Source organism: Orcinus orca, chromosome 9, assembly GCF_937001465.1.
Source record: "Orcinus orca chromosome 9, mOrcOrc1.1, whole genome shotgun sequence".
Lineage (NCBI taxonomy): Eukaryota > Metazoa > Chordata > Mammalia > Artiodactyla > Delphinidae > Orcinus > Orcinus orca.
In genome coordinates this window covers 15,335,223-15,359,036 of record NC_064567.1, presented here as the reverse complement: position 1 = coordinate 15,359,036, position 23,814 = coordinate 15,335,223, and the positions used below count along the sequence as shown (strand labels likewise).

The window sequence follows — 23,814 nt, the reverse complement described above, 5'->3', positions numbered from 1 at the left end:
CGCTCGCCACAACTCCTGAAGCCTGCGCACAGCAACGAAGACCCAACGCAGCCAAAAAAAAAAAGAAAGAAAGAAAGAAAAGAATAAAAAAATGCCGAGAGAGCTTCCTAGACTCCGTGAGACTTAGGGGTCTACGTTCAGGAATCCTGACTATGGGCTTCACACGGGACAAGAAAAAGACTGACACAGAGAAAGAAGAAAGTGAAAGTGTGATAACCCCAAGTGTGACACTACTTAATTCTAAATGGATGGCAAGAAGCCCAATAGGATGCAGGAACAAAGGAGGCTCCTTGCAACAACTGTCATCTGAAATCAACATTTAAAAACATTGAATTGGTCAGACAGATAAACCGTGAATTCACTTCACAAAGGGTTTAAACTAGAATTGTTTGTTGTAAGTAGGCCAGGTGCCTTTGTGGATATGTGCCTATTTGCCTCTACTGATCATCACTCCAGGATAGGGAGCTGGGTTTTATCCACACGATGGCTTGAGGGCAGCGGTTCCCTTGTCCCCTTGTCAGCACCCAAGTCACAGCAGTCTACGAACATGCTGAAAAGTCACCCTGCCTAGGAGTAAAAGTTAAAGATTTAGCTGGAAAAACTTAGGTTTCAAAGTTTGTATTTACCATCAAGAACAGAGCTATTTCATAAAGCAAGTTCTGCCTTTGGTACCATCAAGCCCAGCACTGTCTCGCACATTCCCCATCTCTTTAGACGGTGCACCCACATCTGTTAACCCAAAGGAGAGAGTGGACAGACCTTCCTTAGGAGAGAAGTTTAGGAACTGATCCACTTCATGAGGCTCCAGCTTAATCTTAGGAATAACTGTCTGGCACGAGGAATCAACCTAAAGGAAGAATTTCAAACACAGTTTTTAAAAACCAATAACAAACCTGAAGAAACACCCCGGGGAGTTATTTGTCATCTGTGTTTTCCTCCCAGGGCAGCCCTGCTTCTCTTGGGCTGGCGAGGCCCGGCCGAGTGCAGGCTGCTTCTTGGACAGGGAGGTGTTTTAGTCCTTAACATTTCCCTCATTGCCAAACCTGGCAATACAGGTGATGGAACCCTCAGAATTCTAAAATTAAGAACCCAGGGCTCGGGAGTTCCCTGGTGGTCCAGTGGTTAGGACTCAGCACTTTCACTGCTGTGGCCTGGGTTCAATCCCTGGTTGGGGAAATGAGATCCCACGAGCCTCACGGCGCAGCCAAAAAAAAAAAAAAATCCAGGGCTCACTTATCAGTGCTTTCTTTCTATTGTTTTTATGGACTATAAGGGCTTTTATCACAAAATAGTCTGGTACATTTTTAAGGGTCATGGCCTCCAGCAGTGTGTCCTGCGGCAGGAACTGTGTGAACCCAGCTGCATCCATTCTCTCCAGGTTCCTGACAACTGACAGCAACTAACCATGAAACACTGAGTACGGGAAGGAGGAAAGGTATCTGGCCCGTGCATGGGGAGCAAGGCCATGACCCTGTCCTTTCTTAGTGACATGCATGAACATGAACTGAACTAAAATCTCATGGAGCAAGGAGACTAATACAGACTCCAGAAGCCTAGTCCGATTAACAGACTCAGGTAGCTATTGAGAAGGGAATTCTAGAGGGCAGTGCAGAGGTGCTCTGTCCACAATCCCTCATCTTCCACACGGATGGAAGGTAAGAGCACAGGAGTGAGTACTCAGCAAAGCCTTAGTGGCCCCACCACTGCTGTGTTACCTTTTCCTGAACAGGTGGACCACTATACCTCGCTCAGAGGAGATCTGACTTAAAGATCGTCAGCAGAGTCATTGTTTATAACCTGTGACTTTGAACTTAAGGAAAGTTAGGACTGGATTCCAATATCTGGAAGAAGATGTACAAGTATGACTCTGGTCCATCACCAGACACTGAAATACCCAAAGAGAAGGTGGAGTAAAACTAAATCCTACTTGCCGTAGGTGTGGAACTGAGCAAGGAAGAAATTCCAGATTTCTTACGTTTTCCATGGGGAATACATTAGGAATTGGTAGGTGGGAGATCCCTGAATTAAGTCAGGGTAACTGAGCACTACACAGGAACTAGCATTCCCTATTGCCACGGCACAGAAAGCCATGGATCGCGTCATCATCATAACCACTCCCTTTCCACCGGCTTAAAAATCAGTTCCAGGGAGAATCTTTTTTCCCCATGGATATCTATGTATTTTTAAAATTTTGTAATAGCAATCATAGAAAAAATGAAATGAGACTTGCTACCAATTTTTCTGGAAATGCCTTTAAAGGAAGTGATATAAGCAACGCTGACACCAAATCAACATATCCTAGATATATACATAAATACATTTTTACATACATACATACATATATAGTTATATATCTTTAAACATATACAACCACTAGCTCCAAAAAGATTAAGTGCCTTATTGGAGAATGAGGATCCGTATCTTTTGATCCAATCTGTTTATATGGAGGAAAAATGAGTATACCCCAGCGTTCATTTCCAGAGGGGGTTCCTCCTTTTCAAAAGGGGTAGAGATGGCAGTGATGGTCAGAGTGACAGACGGAACTAGTCCTGAGGGCGGCTCGTCCGTGATTGGCTCTGTCTTGATGGTTGTTGATGGAAAGTCTGTAGACAGGTACCATTTCTCACTCTCCACTTCATCTGTGGGAAAAAGATAAGCACATGTGTGAATCTGTTCAGGGCATCAGGTATAAGTAAAACAAATGGCACTGACCTTTTCCTCAAAAAGAAGCTCCAACACAGAATTATTGTGGGTAGGATAAAAGGAAATAAAACGAGGATGTGAGAGAGGAGATAAATGGATGAAGAAATGAATGGCAAAGTGAGAATCTATACTTGCATTCACTTGAGTGTAAGGATGCCTAAAGCAACTCTGGAAGGATACATATGAAAGAAAGAAACTAGGCTCTCCGGGCAGAGCAGGAAGGAGACTAGGTGGATGCGGAATAGGATAGGAGAGAGAATTTCAGTGTGTAGCGTTTTATACTTTTTGGTTTTCAAACCAATTAATATATTATCCAGAAAGAAAGAAAGAAAGAAAGAAAGAAAGAAATGCATTTAAAAATAAGAAGGAAAGAAGCGAATGGTTGACAACCAGGGTCTCAGGAGACAGGACTGGAGACAGGTCTCTGTCCTTCTCCCCAATGGATGGTTATTTGTTTTCTTCTTTTTCTTCTCACTCCCCATCATTGGTCCTAGTCTGCTTCTCTGCAACGTCGCTTATGCCTTACACGTGACCTAGACTTCCAGAATTTTACTTAGCCTTCTAGGAAACTTCAGAGTTTGTAACAGACATCTGCCCCTTGCTGAAATGGATGAAATGCTCATCCAGAGGAAAGGGCGGCATCTTGTCAAGGCTGGTCTTGGCTTGCCTCTGGCTTTCGTGACAATCACAGGCCTGGGGATCACAACAAAGCAACAGCACCGAACAGACAGAAGCACCTCCTTCGCTCAATGACATTCTCCTGGGAGCCTGCACGGTACCCTGCATTTCTTACCAAGTTACATCAGAGCAGGTACCTCAGCATAGCCCTGGGAAAGGAGGGAGGAGGGCAGGAAAGGGAACAACAGCAAGAAGGCTGCAAACAGGTGCAGAACGAGAGAAAACAAGTCAGAGATTCCCAAAGTCAGCATTCCTCACCTGTTACCAGTTTTACTAAAGCGAGACTAAAATAAAGCAAAGATATGCTCCCTTGCTTTATGAAAAACGTTTAAACACACACACACACACACACATCAGGTGCTTCGTGAACTATTACTATCCAGGGGAGCAAAGTCATTCACATTATGAATTATTTTACACTCAAGAATTAGGCTCAACTTTTCTTATGAAAAGGTACATGAACATCATTCAGAACTGTCAAGACGGCAGTGGAAGAGTGGGCACAGAAGCGAAAAACTAAAGTTCGCAATTGTTAAGGTTGTATTTCTTTTCTTTTCTTTTTTTTTTCAGTACACGGGCCTCTCACTGTTGTGGTCTCTGCCGTCGTGGAGCACAGGCTCCGGACGCACAGGCTCAGCGGCCATGGCTCACGGGCCCAGCCGCTCCGCGGCATGTGGGATCTTCCCGGACCGGGGCACGAACCCGTGTCCCCTGCATCGGCAGGCGGACTCTCGACCACTGCGCCACCAGGGAAGGTTGTATTTCATAAGCAACTTCCTTCAAACACAGGGAAAGCTTAGATTCACATGCACCATGGAAAATAATTTTCCCCCAAATCCAATTTCTAATTGACTCAATTAATTATTCCAGCCCCAATTTACTTCCTGAGGTCAAATAAAGACAGGCAAGACTTAGGTTGGTTGAAGGTGTTTGCTTTTAGAGCTGGTTCTATGGGGCTGCTGAGTGCTATGGGGTGATGGAGGATTTCCATCATTCTCGGGGTGTGCGCCACATCCTGGCCGAGCGGGAGGGGCAGGTAACAAAGGTCCTTTTGAAAGCAGCCAGAGGATGGAGACCACACTGTACTTGATGCAGAACCCTGCTGGGCAGATGGGCCCCCTAGCTCAGCTTGGGGAAGCAACTGGATGAGGAACCAAATGAAGTACCTAACACCACTCCCAGAATGAGCTTAGGCATGAGGTCTCTGCCACCTGTAAGGAAGACACGCTTAGGACAGATGTGGGGAGGGGCTGGAGAGACAGAGAGAGCACAGATCCCATTTTCTCCACTCAGCAATGATGTGTTCATACCTCTGCCTTGTCAACACTTACAGCCTGTCCACACTGAGCAATATTTACCCCTAGCAGAGACTGGAAGAGAGACAGTAAGATGAAATATAGTCTCAGTATATATTAAAATTAACAGTTAAGGAGGCATCCCTGAGGAAAAGGTCACATGCAATTACCAGGGAATGGTGAGATAAGGCCAGATCCCATGGCTGTGTGGTTACAATTACTGTGACGAAACATAATTCACAAGGCACAATAGGTAAAAATAAATACAAAAAGCAAATACAAAATTACAAGCAAAATAGAGACAGGTAATGAAATTAGTTCTTCCAATCTGGCTAAGCCATTCTCAAAGTACACACATTCATAAAATAGGCCAAGATAGTCTATATTCTTTTTTTGGTTTTTTTTGTTTGTTTGTTTTTGCGGTACGCGGGCCTCTCCCTGCTGTGGCCTCTCCCGTTGCGGAGCACAGGCTCCGGACGCGCAGGCTCAGCGGCCACGGCTCACGGGCCCAGCCGCTCCACGGCATGTGGGATCTTCCCGGACCAGGGCATGAACCCGTGTCCCCCGCATCGGCAGGCGGACTCTCAACCACTGCGCCACCAGGGAAGCCCAAGATAGTTTATATTCTTAATGCTCAGTGTCCTACACCCCTATTTTAAAATTTTTTATATAATCTTTGCTGTATCAGAGATGGAGACTGAAGGACAAATAATGACATGTGAACTATGAAACAAAACTTCCCCTGAACTCTTCCAAGAGAAAACCCCAAGGAAGCTGCCTCTCCTCCCCTGAGCCTTTTGGGGACAAACCACTGGTGCTGCCTTCATGCTTCCATTTCAGTACAGCAATTTATTACTCTACCTTGAAAGATGTTTTTTGAATTAGAAAGAGGTTTAAGGCCATCAACCTCAGATATGTGTTTTTATAGATGAGGAAACTAACATGCAGGTCTAAATCACACAGCAAATATGTGGCAGAACCCAGATCTCCCGATCCATTAAAGAAACAACTAAACATGTAGATAAAGATGTGTGCACAGGGACTTCCCTGGTGGTCCAGTGGTAAAGAATCTGCCTTACAATGCAGGGGATGTGGGTTCGATTCCTGGTCAGGGAAATAAGATCCCACGTGCCGTGAGGCAACTAAGCCAGCGCGCCACAACTACTTAGCTTGCATGCCTCGACTAGAGAGCCTGTGTGCCACAAACTACAGAGTCCACACACTCAGGAACCTGCGCACCACAACTACAGAGCCCACGTGCCCTGGAGCCTGCGTGCCAGAACTAGAGAGAAGCCCTGTGCCACAACAAAGAGCCTGTGTGCTGCAACTAAGACCCAATGTGGCCAAAAATAAAATAAAATAAATAAATATTTTTTTTAAAAAAAAGATGTGTGCACAGGGCTTCCCTGGTGGCGCAGTGGTTGAGAGTCTGCCTGCTGATGCAGGGGACACGGGTTTGTGCCCCGGTCCAGGAAGATCCCACGTGCTGTGGAGTGGCTGGGCCCGTGAGCCATGGCCGCTGAGCCTGCGCGTCCAGAGCCTGTGCTCCACAACGGGAGAGGTCACAGCAGTGAGAGGCCCGCGTACCACACACACAAAAAAAAAGATGTATGCACAAATATGCTCACTGCAGCATTATTTATAATCACGAAACACTGAAAGTAACCAAAAGAGTAAAACGGAAGGGCAAAGTGAATGAATTAGGGTACATCCATACAATGGAAATGTTATGCAGCCAGTAATGTTACATGTTTAAACCCTTCTTAATAACAAGGCAAAGAGTTATGATAGAATATTAAGGAAAAAACCTGAATATAAATTTATGTACTATTAATGAAGAAACTGATAGGAAAAAGAGACTGAAAGGAAATATGTCAAAATAGTAAAAATATCTCTGGAGAATAATTCAGAACATGAGTGACTTTTTTTTTTTCTCTAGTTTCATACTATTTCTAAATTTCCTAGACTGGGAATATATTGTCCCTGGATGATCACACGTGGACATGGCCTGCTTCTGCCTGCTCTGCTTCATATTTTATGATGGTAATTATTACATAGAAGCCCTAGTGGGTCAAGTGGCCCATTTAGAGTCCCTTGACTTAAGAAGAGTCAATGAGTACCTTAATATATGTTATAAATTGCATAACTGGCTCCAGTTCTTCGTTTGTCCCTCTATCCCTGTCCTTTGCCATGTAATTTTGCAGGGCCCTCCCACTGGGGACTAATCCCTACCCTGGGATTGGCCACATGACTGGCTTTGGCCAAGAGGATGTTAGCTTTGCAACACAAGTAAAGTCTTGAAATGCACTTGTACAACTGAACTTACACATTTGTACCTTTGCCATCACACTTATGAGAAGGATGTGCCAGGACAATCTACTGATCCCAGAAGGAGGACAGACACATAAATCAGAGTTGCTCCCAGATGAGCCTGGCCAAGATCAGCTAACTCTCAGCCTTAGACGTGTGAGTGAATCTAGCTGAAATCAGCAAAATCACCCAGCTGCCCCTGACCCTCCACGCCTAAATCAGCCAACCTCCAGCCAAGGCACAGACATGTGAACTCTAATAACAAATGATTGTTGGCAAAGCTAATGAGTTTAGTGGTGATTTGTTATGCAGGAATACAGCTGGCTGATACAACAGCTGCATGTGTATACAAGAAATTAAATCCATTACATCAGAACCTATGGCAACAAATAGTTACACCTCGTTCCCATAATAATTCCTCTAAACCAGCAACTGTGAACCATATCAATAAATATTTGTAGATTGACTGACTTGATCTACCAATTATATAATAAAATAAATGATTTCAGTTGAAGAAAGTTAGCCAGTAAGAAGTTTGGTGAGAACATTCCAGTGGCGGTTGAAATTAGAGAAAAAAGCTTTCATTCTGAACTACTAGGTATAGACTTATACTCTGTCCCTCAGTGGATCAAATTGGAGAAAACAAAATGACAAATGTAACCTGTGAGGTAGGGGGTTAACAAAGGATAAAGGGAAAGGGAACCAGCCGAATATGTATTACAATTTTTCTATGTGACCTTATTTTTGTAGTTTTATTTCATTGGCAAAAGATCAGAAGAGCACCATGGCTTAGAATTTAGATGGTTGAGTTATTGATAAAACTGCAAAAACAAGATTCAGTATACACTCTATATACTGTCCAATTTCTAATACTAATACTCAGATAGTGAGTGAAAAAATTTTTTATTGTAAATTGTGTCTATATGTCTTTTAAGTTTCATTTCAGAAGGAAAACATCACCCAATAAGGTCAGTAGTGCACTGTGGGGAGTAAGAAGCACAACCAGCGTATCATCTGATTTTATTTAAACAGCTCCCTGAGCTTCCCTGGTGGCGCAGTGCTTAAGAGTCCACCTGCCAATGCAGGGAACACGGGTTGGAGCCCTGGTCCGGGAGGATCCCACATACCATGGAACAACTAGGCCCATGCGCCACAGCTACTGAGCCTGCGCTCTAGAGCCCACGAGCCACAACTGCTGAGCCTGCGTGTCACAACTACTGAAGCCCATGCACATAGAGCCCGTGCTCCGCAGCAGGAGAGGCCACTGCAACTAGAAGCCCGTGCACTGCAACAAAGAGTAGCCCCGGCTCACTGCAACTAGAGAAAGCCCGTGCACAGCAACAAAGACCCAACACAGCCAAAAGTAAATAAATAAAATAACTTTATAAAAAAATAAAAAATGAAATAAAATAAACAGCTCCTTATCAAAGGTCAAACTCGACTGGCAAATTTCCTTGGCATCACCACTTAGCTGTCAGCAAGAAAATAAAAACAAGCCACTGTCTCATGGCGATGAATCCTTCATATCCAAGGATGAAATGGAGCAGCTATGAGCAATGGGGCTAGATGCTGAGATTACGAAGATAGCGGCTAAAAACCCCACAAACCAAAACCAACATAGAGGCAACACCAAAATGCAGGTCCTCAATCATTTCCATATGTGCTGCGTAAATAATGGCACTGAATAGATACTGATTCCTGGGAAGGGGAAAAAAGAGATTAAACTCTAAATTGGGAGTAGGTAGTATCTTTATAAATATGTCTTATATATGTGTGTGTGTTTTATATATATATATACACATACACTCATATACATATTTATATATGGTGTGTCTGTGTACTTTTAAAAAGAGAAATCACATAGGACAAATGCCACTTACATGATATACACATATATGTACCCATTAGCTATTTATATAATATGTCTAAAGTAAAAAGGAAATTTTTGTAAATTAAAGAAGTATGCCTCATCTAAATCCTTCAGCATTTGATAACTGTGTTTGCCCTTTGAAAAATTTCAAAGGAGCTGGCAAATCTTGGCCGATTTTTGACGTAAACATCTCTTAAAGGAAAATGCTAAGGCTGGGTTCTGGAGGCTGGGAGAGGGGCAAGAATGCAGTTGAATATGTCAGAATCATATGAAGCTGTAGCCCACTGCATGTTCAGACAGAAGGTAGGCGCCTGCCCGCCCAGAGTCCCCTCCCTGAGTGCCTGGACCCTGAAATCACCTCCAGTGGTGAGTGGCATGAAGAAGTGTTGAAAATAGTAAAAATAGCAAACACTGAACTGTGAGCGTTTACTACGTGCTAAGCATTATTCCAAGTGCTTTAGATATATATTAATTAATTTAATCCTAAGAGTGACCCTGGAAGGCATGTACTATGATTACCCTCATTTTATAGACAAGGACACTAAGAGATTAACTCCCTCACCCTACGTTACCCAGCTGGTATACGGCCAACCTGGCATCCACACCCAGGCAAACCAGACCCACAGCCCTGCTCCTGGTCCCTCTAGCATACTGCTTCGCAAGAGACCAATGATGAAACGGATCTCTAGCCAAAAGTGAGCATTCTTCAATTAATGTTATTTTGAGCCCATAATTAGCCACTACAAAAGGTACAATATTGGTTCTTTCTATACTTCTCACCTTCGTTTATATGGACTCCTAATCCAATGTTCCTGAGGTTAAGAATTCCAGTTTAACACCAGCAAATAAGAGCTAAAATGTTCTGAGAGCTCACTGTGTGCCAGGCACCGTTCTAAATGTCTTCACGTACTTACACAGGTTTCTGTGATGGATGCGATTTCCCTTGTACACCTCCCTCACTCCATGCCTTCTGTGCTTGTGCTTACAGAACCTCTTTCCCTTACTCTGGTGTTCATGTTGTGGCCAGTTGATAAACTATGTATTTAATTATGTGGTAATTTACATAGGGCAATAATAACAAGAGCTAATATGTATTTAGTGTTTACTAATTGCCAGGCGCTGCTATAAATGCTTAATACATACTAACTCATTTACTCCCCCCAACAACAGCACAAGGTTAAGTATTATTACTATTATTCCCATTTTAAAGATCAGGAAAGGGCTTCCCTGGTGGCGCAGTGGTTGAGAGTCCGCCTGCCGATGCAGGGGACATGGGTTCGTGCCCCGGTCCGGGAAGATCCCACATGCCGCAGAGCGGCTGGGCCCGTGAGCCGTGGCCGCTGAGCCTGCGCGTCCGGAGCCTGTGCTCCGCAACGGGAGAGGCCACAACGGTGAGAGGCCCGTGTACCGCAAAAAAAAAAAAAAAAAAAAAAAAAAAAAAGATCAGGAAAGAAACACAAGAGTTGAGCCACTTGCCCAGGATCACACCATTAGTAAGTGGCAGAGCCCAGATTCCAGTTCAGGCAAATTGATTCCAGAGATGAATCGCTATACTCCATCCGTGTTCTGCATTTGGCATCTCAGGTCTTCCCATAGGATACTGTGTTTAAAGTATTCATTGAATAAATATCTGTGGAGCAAATGACCGATTTCAAAAGATTTACTTAGTATATACACGCAAAAAACCCTTGTGTGTACATTTCTTTTCCTTCATGAAAATTAATGACTCTTACCCATGAATAGAGTAAGTTTAACACTAGATAGCTGTACATATTGCTTTCTTATACCATTCTAGCATTGCAATGGCCAGGCAAACGAAGAAGTCATGATTTCACTTCTAAAAGGGGGGAAAGCATCATTATTTTCTTAACCTGTTAGAAAAAGAAAATAAAAGGTAATCTCAAAAGGATGATGAATAGCAAAAAAGCATTCACCACTAGCCCAGGCTTCAGACTCGGAAAGGAAGGCTGTTCCTCTGCTTGTCAACCCCAAGCACATCAGGTTCTTTCTGCAGCGCATCCATGTCAGGGGACCCAGCTACTCTCTGTAGGGAGATGACAGACACATCTGCCTTTTTTTTACCCTAGAATCTACCCCTCTAAGACAGCTCAGACCCATGCTCTTGTCAGCTCAGACCCACAGCTCTAATCAAATGTGATGAAGATACAGCTATTTATCATCTCTCTGTGACTTTCTTTCCCAGGTCCCACGGCCTTGGAATATTTCAACATCAAGAGGTCTTCCCACTGCAAACAGGAAACCTAAGTCACCCATGACTCATCTCTACCCTTTATTCAGCAAACCCGATGGTATGCTAATCCTGCTCTGGGTTTCATCTAATCCTTTCAAAATCCATTTTTTCTTTGCCATGGATGGTACATGCCTTTCCGTTTCTCCCTGCATTGCTATATCCATGCACACCTTCCCTGCTCTGGCGTCATCAGCCACGAGACACCATTTTCTTCTTCTAGACTCCAAAAAAACACCATCCCACTTTCCTAAGGCCTTGTTTCCCATCAAATGCTGAGTCTCCGCCTTCCATCAGGCTACCTCATACCAGCAGCATCTGTTCATGTTTAGCTCACAGACTACTGTTTTCATTCCCACCTATGAAAACAGCTCCTTAAACTTAGGATATCCACACTAAGCCAATGTACCCAGCCATCACTTGCCCTACTCACTCTAGAAGTCTAACCAGGCTAACCTGAAGGAAGATGATTATTATTTATGTGCTGGTCCCACCCTCTCTAGACCTGGAAGAGCCACAGTTATAGTCCTTTATTCCACCCAAAATAAAGTTACCTTGACTTGTGCATGGTGCCAGTAGATCACTTCTGTATTAGTATATTTTAGGCTGAGTCTGTTGATATTCTATATATTTCCAACTTGGTTCTTATATCATCTTGGAGGATAGGGGCCATGTCTAGTTCTCTCTGAACAGCCTTCATCCAGCACTACTAAGTTTCTTCTTTAGGAAGAAGACTGAAATTAACTAACAAAGCAAATGAATACCTAGCCTCCCAATTTAATTACAGAGGAACATGACCAAAATAGAGTAACTCATGAAGATACCCTCCAGGTGGTGAGGTGCAAGACTTGGTCATTCACATATAAGCTTTTTATTCTTCAATCTACTTGGAAGCTTCTGCTTATCTCTTTATAACCTCTTTACTTTTTTTTTTTTTTTAAAAGAACAGAAAACCCTGCTTAGCAGCCTTAATCATGGGCAGAAATGAACGAGCTGAATGTAGGATGTCTTTCTGGTGGTTCTGAAGGTCGAGCCCACATTCCTAGGACTGGCTCCTGTGGTTGCCAAACGATGTGAAGTCCTTTAACTCAAGTGTTTCAGAAAAGTCTACAGTCAAATTCAGCCCTGAAGACAGATGACTCCTGTGTAATCTTAGACTAGTGTTTCTCAAACTTCTTTTGGTCACAGACTCTTTTGAGGATCTAAAAAAATTATAAATGTTCTCAGCAGGAAAACTGACAAATGTTGACAGTCCAAAATTTTGCATATAATTTTAGGGGTCTACAGTCCATCTGAAGAACATGATACACTAACAGGATAAGAACACCTACATTTGCCCAATATAGTTGGCCTGGGGTTCAAGGAGGGAGGAAGAGGGAAAAGAAAGAGTGAGCAAAGAAAGAACAAGAAAGGAAGGAAGAAGGGAAGGAAAGAAGGATGATGGTGGGAAAGAGAAAGAGAGAGGAGAAAAGGGAGTAAGAGGGAGGGAAAAAAGAGAGAAATCCAATAAACTGAGAGAGCGTCTGTGCTTGAGCTATTTAGCTTATCACTTTATTTCAGGCTTGGAAGCAATTACAGAAGAATGGCATTTAATCTCAGTAAAACTGGACAAGAAGATTGGAATCATTGGCTTTCTGAGATATAATGAAATACTATCCATCACTAGAAACAAGAATTCCTAGTTTTGCTTAAGCGGTTTAAACAATGCAAAAGATGAAGAAGATTAAATTTAATGCAAACAGCAATTTTTAAAAGTTGCCTATTTATGCGTTGCCTAAAGAACTATCATCCTCCTCGATCAGGAAGGCAATCTGCTTAAGAAAGCACTGACTCCAGAGAGACCTTTGTGAATTAATACTCCCTTAAGGCGGATGCAAATTGGGGTTCAAATAATTCTGTTCCCAAACATTTGTATATCCACAGAAAAACAGCTGAAGCCAGGAACTCGACAAAGCTTTCCCCGGCAAGTTCCTCATCCGTTCATGCACGCTGTCTACCTTTGATGTCACACATCCCAAAGGGTTCCTATCCATGTTTATTATCCCCTACTTATAAAAGTACTTTTGCTGGGACTTCCCTGGCGGTCCAGTGGTTAAGACTCTGTGCTTCCACTGCAGCGGGCACGGGTTCGATCCCTGGTTGGGGAACTAAGATCCTGCATGCTGTGTGGCTAGAAAAAAACAAAAGCTGGCATAGAAAGCTTTTACTCAGAGAGAAACCGGTACTTAACGAAGATGAACTGTGGATCAGAAACTCTCTGCAAAATATATCTGACCCACTGTACCTATTCTCAGCAAACTACCAGCATGGCCTATTGCAGTGTTGACTTAAAATGTTGCACAACCTAAAAGTTGAGAATTATGTTTCATTCGGTGGACTTTCTGAGGACTTAAGCCTGGAAAAGAGCCTCTCCGATAACTCTGAGGGACTGCTCCGAAGAGGTGAGGGACAAGCCGGGATATACAGGACTTTCTGCAACAAAAACCAGGTAGTCGGAACATCAAAAGATTACTGTTTATTAAAGAAAACCGGACACCTCAAGGAAATGAATTTAGCATTTTTCTCTGTGTGGGAATATGCAAGAGTCTGGGCTCATTGAAATCATTCCTTTGATGTGCACCAGAACTATCTAGGGCCAAGATCCTGCTTTTTTCCATACTGAATCCCCTCGGGGTGCACAGTCTGGCTGACAGCTTGATGGCCACAACATCTTTTGTTTATTGATACGATACAGCAAGTGACACATTCTTTGTGCACAGCAGTATAGCACCTCTAAACAGAAGGAGGGGCCAGATGGGGGGAACTGAATAGTGTGTGCTTTGGCCTAATGATAAGAAAGCTTCCTGGAAAATACTGACTGATCATTTCTCCCCACACTAAGCTATCAGTATAGGTGGCATCTATGAGTTCCTTTACGCTGCCTTTATACTGATTAGCATTAAAAAGCAAAGAAATAGTGTTATCGGGAAGAGAAACGGACCCTCAACTTTTGGAAACCTGCTTATTTGCAATCATTTTAGTCGGGGTCTTGGTTTAGAAGAATCAATGTCCTAGCCCTCTGCCCACTATGTGCTTCCCTCCAACCATCACCACTGTTTCAACTCTACTCAACGCTTTAGGGCCCAAATGAAATTCTGCCTTGTTCATGCAATTCTTCCTGTGATCTTCACTGGGCGTACGCTCTGTCTTCTGAACTTCTAGTTTCTTTTCCTCTTGGGACACTGCTCATATTCGGTCTGATCAAGTATTGGGGTACAAGGCATGTTCCCTAGAGTCTGGGTGTAAGTTTTACCATCGTTGTCTCACAAGTATCTACGACAGTGCTTGACACACAGTAAGTGTTCAACAAACACAGAAGTGAAGGGGAAAGTTGCCCAGATTGTTTAGGCCAGCTCTACTCTGCATAGTCTAGAAACAAGGCTGCTGAACGGCTGACTAGCTCCACAGATGATAACTAAATACAATATAGGTATTGCCATATTGTTATCACACTCCTGACACAGGGTCTCTGCACTTGCCGTTTCCTCTGCCTAGAAGCCTCTTAGACATACACCTAGTTCTTTCCCTCATCTGCTGATCTTTGCTCAAATACTACCTTCAAAGAAAGGCCTTCCCTGTCTATCCTATTTAAAATCTCAACTCCCCCACTGCTATGGTTTGAATGTTTGTGTCCTCCCAAATTCATATGCTGAAATCCTAATGCCCAAAGTGATGGTAGTAGGAGGTGGGGCCTTGGGGAGGTGATTAGGTCATGAGGGTGAAGCCCTCTGTAATGAAATTAGTGCCCTTATAAAAGAGACCCCACAGAGCTCCCCAGCCCCTCCCACCATGTAAGCACACAATGAGAAGTCTGCAACCAGAGAAGGTTCTCCCCCAACCATGCTGACACCCTGATCTCAGACTTCCGGCCTCCAGAACTGTGCGAAATATATTTCTGTTGTTCATAAGCCACTCAGTCTGTGGTATTTTGTTATGGCAACTTGAATGGATTAAGAAACTCCCCCCTCCTCCAACATCTCTCTATTTTTTTTCTGATTTATTTTTCTGTATATCACTGATCACCATCGAATACATATATATAGTTTACTTCTTCACTTTTTCTTATTTCCTATTCCCCCCTCACATCCTAGAATATAAACTCCATGAAGCAGAGATCTTTATAAATTGTGTTCAGTCTTTATCCCCCAGTGCTTAGGATAGTCGGAGGCAGATTAAGCACAAAGTAGGTGTTCAGTGAATAGCTAAGGAATAAATTTTTAAAATGAATCACGAAGCACCTGTAAAATACTTAGCTCTACTTGGCACTGTGCTTGATCCTGCCCAAGACAACTTCTAGAAGCCAGGAAACTGTAACCTGATCAAATACCTGCAGCCCAGTGTGTCTGCACAGTGATGGGGCACGCAGAGCAGGTGTCTCCCCTGATGCATCACTAAAGGCTGGGAACATGCTTCATTCAGTCTCCTATACCTTCTCCCTTAACAACTCAAGAACCACTAGGAGAATGAATGGCTACACTGTAAGGCACTGATAACATGTGATAAAGGAGTTCAGACATGGAAGAAGCCAGTTTATAGACATCACTATGAGAAGAAGTGTGGTGGTCAGCTTCTAAGACATCCCCCCAGTGATCCTGTTTTTCTGGCATTCCCATCCTTGTATGGTCCCCAGCCACAAGGAATCAGGACTCCCCTGTGTGACTGACAGAATAACTTCCACAGCTGGGTCAGAAAAAGTATTTTAGCTCCTGCCTTGGTGTCTTGGCTCTCTCACTCTTTGGAAGGCACCTATGCTTACCACTACACCACCAACGTATCCCTCACTCTTTGGGAAGCCAGCTCCCATGCTGTGGTGATACTCAAGCAGTGCCATGGAGAGGAACTGATTCACCAGCATCAACTTGCCAGCTATGTAACAGAACCCCCTTAGAAGCAGATCTTCTAATCCTGGAAAAGTCTTCAGATAACTGCAGCCTCGGCCAACATCCGATTTCAACCTCATGAGAGATCCTGAACCATGTGGACAAAGAATGCCACCTGCCATATCAGCAAACAAAGGACGTTGTAGCCATCAAGCCCTCAGCCACTGCATCTGTCCCCAGCTGTGCACCCTGAGGGGATCCAGGACGGGAAAGAACAAGATACTGGTCTTAGATAGTTAAGGTGCACATCAGAGGAATGATTTCAATGAGCCCAGACACTTGCATCTTCCTATACAGAGGAAAATGGTAAATTCACTAACTCGAGATGTCTGTTTTTTTTAAATTAACAGTGATCTTTTGATGTTCTGACTACCTGGTTTTTGTTGCAAAAACTCCTATATATCCTGGCTCCTCCCTCACCTCTTCCGAGCAGTCCCTCAGAGCTATCTGAGAAGCTGCTTCCCAGGCTTAAGTTCTCAGAAATTCCGCCAAATAAAAAAACATAATTCTCAACTTTTAGGTTGTGCATTTATTTTTCAGTCAACAAACAGAACCACCTAAGTGAGCCAGTCCTGAATTCCTGATCCACAGAAATCATGAGAGGTAATGAATGATTACTATTGCTTTAAGCCACGAATTTGGGGAGATCTGTTACACACCAGTAGATAACTAATACAAGAGGTATCAGAAATGACTTCCACAAAGGAAGTAGGGCTTGAAATAGAGACATCAAAGGAATTGTAGGAATAACAGAGGCAAAGCAGTAAAGAGAATACAGGGAAAACCATGAGCAAAGGCAGATACAAATATTAAACAGAAACCATACCCACACAGAACCTCAGGATTGGAAACAAATCTTAAAGGTCAATTTAGTCCAACCTTTCATCTAGCGCTAAAGTCTACTTTAAAAATAAAACAACTAAGGCAGGGACTGCATGAATTTATCTAAGCTAAAACCCAGAAGAAGGCTGAGTCCTTACAGTGGCCCTCTGTGTAATGATAAAATGAGGAGTATTTAGTCATAACAGAGACCATATTCCTGCATTTGAACTGAGGTCATTCCTGGAAGTGATTTAATAAGAAATTGAGGCAGAAGGAAGATGGAGTACCGAGGAGGGGAGAAGAAAGACAAAAAGGAGGAGAAGCAGAAGAAACAGAAGCAGGAGAAGGAGGAAAAGAAGGGGATCAGGAAGAAGAACAATAACAACTCTACAACAACAGAAGATGAAAGAGGAAACACTGATTTATTGAAATGCTGTATGGTGGGCGCTGTCCTAAGTTCTTTAAACACATCATCTCATTTTACCCTCACAACAGCTCCACATCCTCAAATTATTTTAGCTCTACTTCTTCCCTTCCTTCCCAGGAGTCTTCCCCTCACCCTGTTCTCCAGATCTGAGGTAGAGAAAGTGGACAAAACACAGAGAGGAAGGATTAAATCATCATGCATCTGACCTCTTGTCAGGAAAAATCTGAGAATACAGTTAAGGCTCCAGAGGGTCCAATCAAGAAAGAATCCACTCACAGATTCGGGGCCTTCCCTTCACTGAGGATATAAGGCCAGATTTCCTGGGCAGCTGGTCAACAAACCTCTAATCAAAGGAAGAGTAGATCTGAGATGGGAAAGAAAAAACCTAGAGCATTCTCTGTCCCAAGATATGATGCTTTACTGATCCCAGAGTTGGTTCTTTTAGAGGCCAGTAGTAGACCTAAGAACCCCACCTGGAGGAGGGATTCCTCCACAAAGCTAATAGCCTATTTGTGAAGTTGATAGGAAGCATTTGCCTTTGACCCAAATAAGCAGGAGGGAGCTTGTTCTGTAGGTAGCCACTTCACAAGATGTTGCCATGTGTACAGTGGTATAGGAAGGGAGGGGGACATTCAGGTCAAGCCAGAGGATATCAAGTTAGTGACCATCTCCCACGCTTTTCATCCTCCTGGGAGAAGAGAGCATATGTCAAACTAGTATTAGAGAATATAATTTTCAAAACTTAACTCAAGATACTAAAAGAGCTGATTATACTTCTAGGAAAACAAACATAGAAAATTAAATTTTAAAAGTATACATACAGCCTATACCAATTAAAGGCCTATGGATTAATAGTCAAAACATCTGAACATCTCTAAGGTCAGAAAAACTAAACCTTTAACACATACCATACTAATGGCATTGATAATGGACATGAAAGGGTAACCAATGAAAAAAGTCGTAGGGATGCTCGCCAAGATCTCCTATACATGGGGTCAATGAAACATGCTGAAAATAGGTTAAGAGGATGCCCAAGAAGTGTTTACGGAAAGAATGGTCATAAAAATGATTTCTCAGAAAAAAAAATGGCATGACCTCTGAAACAATGAATGTACTGGAATTATCAACCAGATAGGCCAACTTGATTTGCAAAAGGATGCTTTGCTGCCCAGTCCACAGGGTCAGAGAAAGCAATTAGTACCATTCCGCTCTAGCAAATTCCCAGAGCACACAGTCTCAGGTAGAGAGAGGTATTCTGTGCCTCTCTGCATTTCCCCATGGCCCAAGCACAAGGCCACACACAGCAGGTATGTGACTGAAGGGGGCGCTAATGATAACACACACTCCACACCCTCAAGGAGGTCAGAGCCAAAGGTGCCGAGGTCCCAGCTGCTTCCCCTGCTCTGGGTTTACCATCATTGAAGCTGTCACTGGCGGTGACGTGGGCGAACGGTGACTGGGCCCGAGGCTCCTCACACAGGGAGTAGCTGTGCTCAGCCTGAATGAGAGGCGCCGGGGACGTTGGGGACGGCTCTACCTCCATCGACACACTCTTCTCTGAGAGGAAAGGGTCGTTCAGGAGCTGGCCCAAGACGTTCTGGGAAAACTCATCCAGCAGCTCCGAGAAGTGCTACAAGAAACAAAGAAGGAAGGACTCAGTTTCTCTTAACCATGATCTGACACTTACACACATGTTCTAAAGCAAAAATATCATCCACTGCTTCAGATGAAGTCCCTTATACACAATGTCCAGTTATCTGTTGCTGTGTAGCAAAGCACCCCAAAGAGTGGTGGCTTACAACAGCCAAGAGTTATTATCTCTCACCATTCTGTGGGTTGGCTGGGTGGATGTGCTGATTTCACCTGGGTTCACTGACAGAGGCACAATGAGCTGGAAGGCTGGAGGGGGCTGGGCTGGGACACTGGACGCCTGGGCCTTTTTCTCAAAGAGCCTCTAGCAGGCTGGGAGTCCTCATAGGATTAGGATGGTAGAGATGTTCCCAAAGGGAGAAAACCAAAGCTGCATGGCCTCAGAGGTCACACATCATCACTCCCTCCACATTCTTCAGGTCAAGGCAAGTGACAACGCCAGCCCAGACTCATGGGGTGGGAAAACAGACACCACCTCTTGACCAGAGGAACTGCAAAATCACCTCACAGGCAAGTGTAAACAGGATGGCATGACTCACTCGGGGCCATCACTGGAACTATCCACCACATTTTGCATTGGGAATATTTTAAAATAAGCTACCTTGTATTTTTGAAGCATGAAAGTGTTATTTATAGCCAAGTGCCAAGTTCAAAGGCATCAGAGGCAGCTTCCCTCTATTCTCCCAAGTACCTGGACTTTGTCCCTTTCTAGTTTTTCCTTAATCTCCTTAATCTCTTCTCATCTTCCATCTCCAACAGCAACACCTCCCTACCCACCGCCATGCCATGACAATGATAAAGAAATGGTCTATACATATATTCACAGGGAGTCCTATATCCCTCGTTCCATGGTCCCACATTAAAGGACTGTAGCCCCATCTACTCTCTCTCACTGATAGGGGGATGTTCATGATATGAGGGTCTGTAGAGCTGGGTTTCTCAACCTCAGCACTACTGACATTTTAGATGGGTGATTCTTTGTTATGGGGGGCAGGGTTGTCCTGTGCATTGTAGGATGTTTAGCAGCATTCCTGGCCTCTACTCACTACATGCCAGTAGCACTCCCCTAGTTGTGAAAACCAAAAATGTCTCCAGCCACTGTCAAATGTCCCTTGGCCAGGGCCAGGGGGGTGGGGGTGGGGGTAAGGGGAAGATCACCCTTGGTTTAGAACTACTGCAGTAGAGTATATTAAAAATAATTATAATATAATTTAATTTAAAATTTCACTTGATACCAGCTGTTAGAGCCACTTCTACCTTCTTAATGTTCCCTGAGTCACAGACCAACAGGTGTCATCCTTATTGATTAAACTTTAGGGACACCTCTGGTATAGAAAGGAAGTTAGGAAAGCAGGTACAGCAATAAGAGAACTGATTGCAAATGGTGACACTTGGGGTAGACAAGGAAAACTCTTGGGATTTGCAGAGCAACTAAGTCCTACCATTGAACTGAAGTGTCAGTGAAGGTGTTATGAAAAGGAATGCAGCTTGGGGAAGCGGGGGGCAGGTGGTAACCCTAAGGTTAGAGCTCTAATATTCGGAGAGTTGTAGGGCAGAACTTCTGCTTTTGTAAAGGAGAGAAGCAGACAACAGAGAGGAGGCCTGCAGGCTGGGTCCTTAAGGCAGAGTTAGATTGCTGGGTTCCACCAACAGCACAAACGTGAGATACGGCTGCATCTCATCAGGACAGAATGCAGAGAAGCCACAGGCCTTGGGCACATCCTAATAGGCATGGGTCATCTGTGAGAACAAGACAGGGTGGTTGGGAGAGGGTTCTCTGTATACAAACATATTTAGAACTGAAAGGTCCTTAGAAGCATCTAAGGTAAGAATTCCCAGATGCCAACTGTCTGCTTCACAATCACCAGAAGAATTTTGTTGTAGTTGTTTTATAATGGAATATTTCAAGCATTCAGAAAAATTAGAGAGAATAGAACCATAAATAATTACGTATTGATTCCTTTTTAAAAAATTATTTTTCCACATTGTTACTGCAACATTTTTTCTTTACTCTTTCTTTCTTTTTTAAAAAATAAAACATGAAGCTCCTATCCAATCCCCTTCTTTCCTCTCAGAGTTAACTACTACCCTGAACTTGGTGTTTATTTTTCCCATCTAGGACTTTACACTTTTACTACATAAGTATGTTTCTATTACAAACATACGGACTTTTTAAACTTTAAGTAAACAGCACCATACTTCACACCTCCTCTGCAAGTTTCTTCTTGCAAAAAACTTTTTAGGCTTATTCATGTTTACATGTGTAGCTCTATTTCATTCAGTTAAATTTCTGAATTGTATTACATTGTACTTATCCATTTCCTCTTGAGGAACATTAAAAGATTTTTTTAATATATGCTATTGTAATAAACATTATTGAACATAAAGGGAAATTTTAAAACATACCAATCCTATGACCCATCTTCAGAGCTTTTGACTTAGTAGGTCAAAGACAACCATATAAAAACCACCACTACCACCTGTGATTCTAATGTTCACGTCAGTTTTTCAACCATTGAAGGTTGACCGCATCTCCACTCACCACCTCTCTCCCTACACCACTTTACAATTAAGTCCCTGGAAGTTTACAAAGTCACTGGAAGTTTACAAAGTCCCTAGAAGTTTGGACATGCTCAAGGTCAGAGAAAGATTCATGGATTTTGCAGCCATCATGTGCTAAACTTTAGATAGGTCCTGTGGATATAAAGTAATAAAGAAGAAGACAGAAAAAACTCTGCCTTCCTTGAGCTGATCACATAGACCAGTGCTTTTCAAACTTTTATGTGCATATGAATCACCTGGGGACCTTAAGGCATAGATGCTGATTCACAAATCTAGGTGGGCCCGAGATTCTGCATTACTAATCAGCTCCCAGGTAATGCTGCTGGCCCATGGACCGGACTTTGCATGGCAAGGAGTGGAGCAGCTTCAAGGCTAAGACTAGGATGCAGGTTTCCTGACTCTCTTATAACATGAAGCCAGGGTCTGATTCCCTAAGCGGCTCCCCAAAGACAAATTTACTGGTTACCTGAGGGTGAATATTCTGCAAGCGTTTGATGGAATTCTTTTCAAGACCAAAATTAAGGAAACAAGAAGAGAAATAAATGACACAATGTAAAATGCAAAAGCAAGACTTGAACTCACAATCCCTGCATTCCCAAGCCACAAGTCTGTCCCTGTGCTGCAGTGTCAGCCCTTGCCAGCTATGCTGGCCCATCTAAGCCTCTGGTATCCTGAGGCAAGGCTCTCTTTGATTGCCGGTGCTTTCCCATGGAAGTTGGCCATGCTGGGCTGCTCTGCTGACACCATTTTCTTTCTCCTGAGCAGCACTAATGAATGTTTTCATGAACATCCCCTGGATAACCAATAATAAACCTTCTCTAACTCTGCTAACCATCCCTGACCTCCCCTTGCTTTGGATTTTGTAGTGATTATCATGTCACCAAACAATTTAGTCCTAAATGACAGGGGGTCCTGAAGAACTCATGGTTGTTAAAAAGTGCATTATGGGGCTTCCCTGGTGGTGCAGTGATTGAGAGTCCGCCTGCCGATGCAGGGGACAAGGGTTCATGCCCCGATCCGGGAAGATCCCACATGCCGCAGAGCGGCTGGGCCCGTGAGCCATGGCCGCTGAGCCTGCGCGTCCGGAGCCTGTGCTCCGCAACGGGCGAGGCCACAACAGTGAGAGGCCCGCGTACCACCAAAAAAAAAAAAAAAAAAAAAAGTGCATTATGACAACCTTCCCTCTGGAAAAAGAAGCTCCTCAGAAGAAGGGAGCAACTGTGCTTAACCACCACCCACACCGAGGAACTCAGCAAAGTGGTGAGCACTGAGAAGGTCCCAGAGAGACACTTGTGTGTCTTTGGGGTCCCAAGGATACACCCAACTTGTCCCAACCAGACGCTGTGACTCAGCCCAGCAAATTAGCTCCAGCTGGGCCTCCCTGGCAGCTGTGGGCTCTGGGGCTCAGCAGACAGGTCAAGCTCCCACTGCCTGTGCAGGAACCAGGCCAGAATCAGACCATCTTTAATGCCAGTGAGAGAGGGGCATATGGTCTTGGAGGCCGAAGACCAGAGAAAGAAGCAAAGTGAGCCTCAAAGAGGAAGGCTTTCTGCCTACAAACACTTTAGCAAAGGACTACTCGTGTAGTAGTTCAAGGGCTATGAAATGTCAGTTGAATTCTTTCAAAGACATGGCATAATAGCATTTTACCGTTCTGCCTAAGAGTTTCATCAAGCTTTATGGGTTTATAATACTTTCACAGCTTTCCCCTCAACCAATGTTCACATCAGTCCTGGGAATTTGGCTTTAAACGCACTGTTCAAGGTCTCAGTCACCTACTGTTTGAGCTTCGCCTTGAACACAGATCCTCTTATTGCAAATTGACCGAACTTTCCCCACATTATTTCTCCTAGGAAAGAAGTATCCAAGCTTTACAACCCAACGGCTTGGAGAAGTTCTAACCAGGATGAAAACATGATCATTAATGAAGATGTTGATAGGATCAGGTGGTAGGCTCATCTGATGGACTTAGTGCCTGACATATTAGATTTTCAGAAAATGAGCTAAGTGTTTTGCTATAAGGTAGGCATGTCTCCATGTATAGATGAGAAAACTGGGGCTCAGGGTGGTTAGGTATGTTGCCTAAGGTTGGAGATGCATAACTGAATTAATATTCCATCCCAAGGCTAGCCAGTTCCAAAGCCCATGTACTTTCTACCACGGAATGCTCCATCATTTAAGTCAGCCTCTAAAGCTGACATGTAGTAGAGACTGGATTTTAAAAAACAAAAGAGAGACTCACTGACAGCCCATCCACTCATCCATTATGAACACACAGTTCTCACATTCGAAGTGTAGAAATGTGTCAGGGGTTTGTTAGATGGAGAGGC

At 43.6% G+C, this 23,814-nt stretch overlaps 1 protein-coding gene across 2 annotated transcripts in view; it reads right to left on the bottom strand.

Moving 5' to 3' along the window:
• CREB3L2 (cAMP responsive element binding protein 3 like 2) overlaps positions 1 to 23,814 on the bottom strand; it is a 120,316-nt gene that overhangs the window by 32,788 nt on the left and 63,714 nt on the right. For both annotated transcript variants that reach the window (XR_007479360.1, XM_004272161.3), the window contains exons 2-4: positions 18,686 to 18,902; positions 2,464 to 2,639; positions 760 to 847 (exon numbers count right to left, since the gene is read on the bottom strand). Coding sequence is in view for 1 of the 2 variants with exons in the window: in XM_004272161.3 (XP_004272209.1) it covers positions 760 to 847; positions 2,464 to 2,639; positions 18,686 to 18,902 (481 nt within the window). In the remaining variant the exon portion in view is untranslated. The remainder of the gene's footprint in view (positions 1 to 759; positions 848 to 2,463; positions 2,640 to 18,685; positions 18,903 to 23,814) is intronic.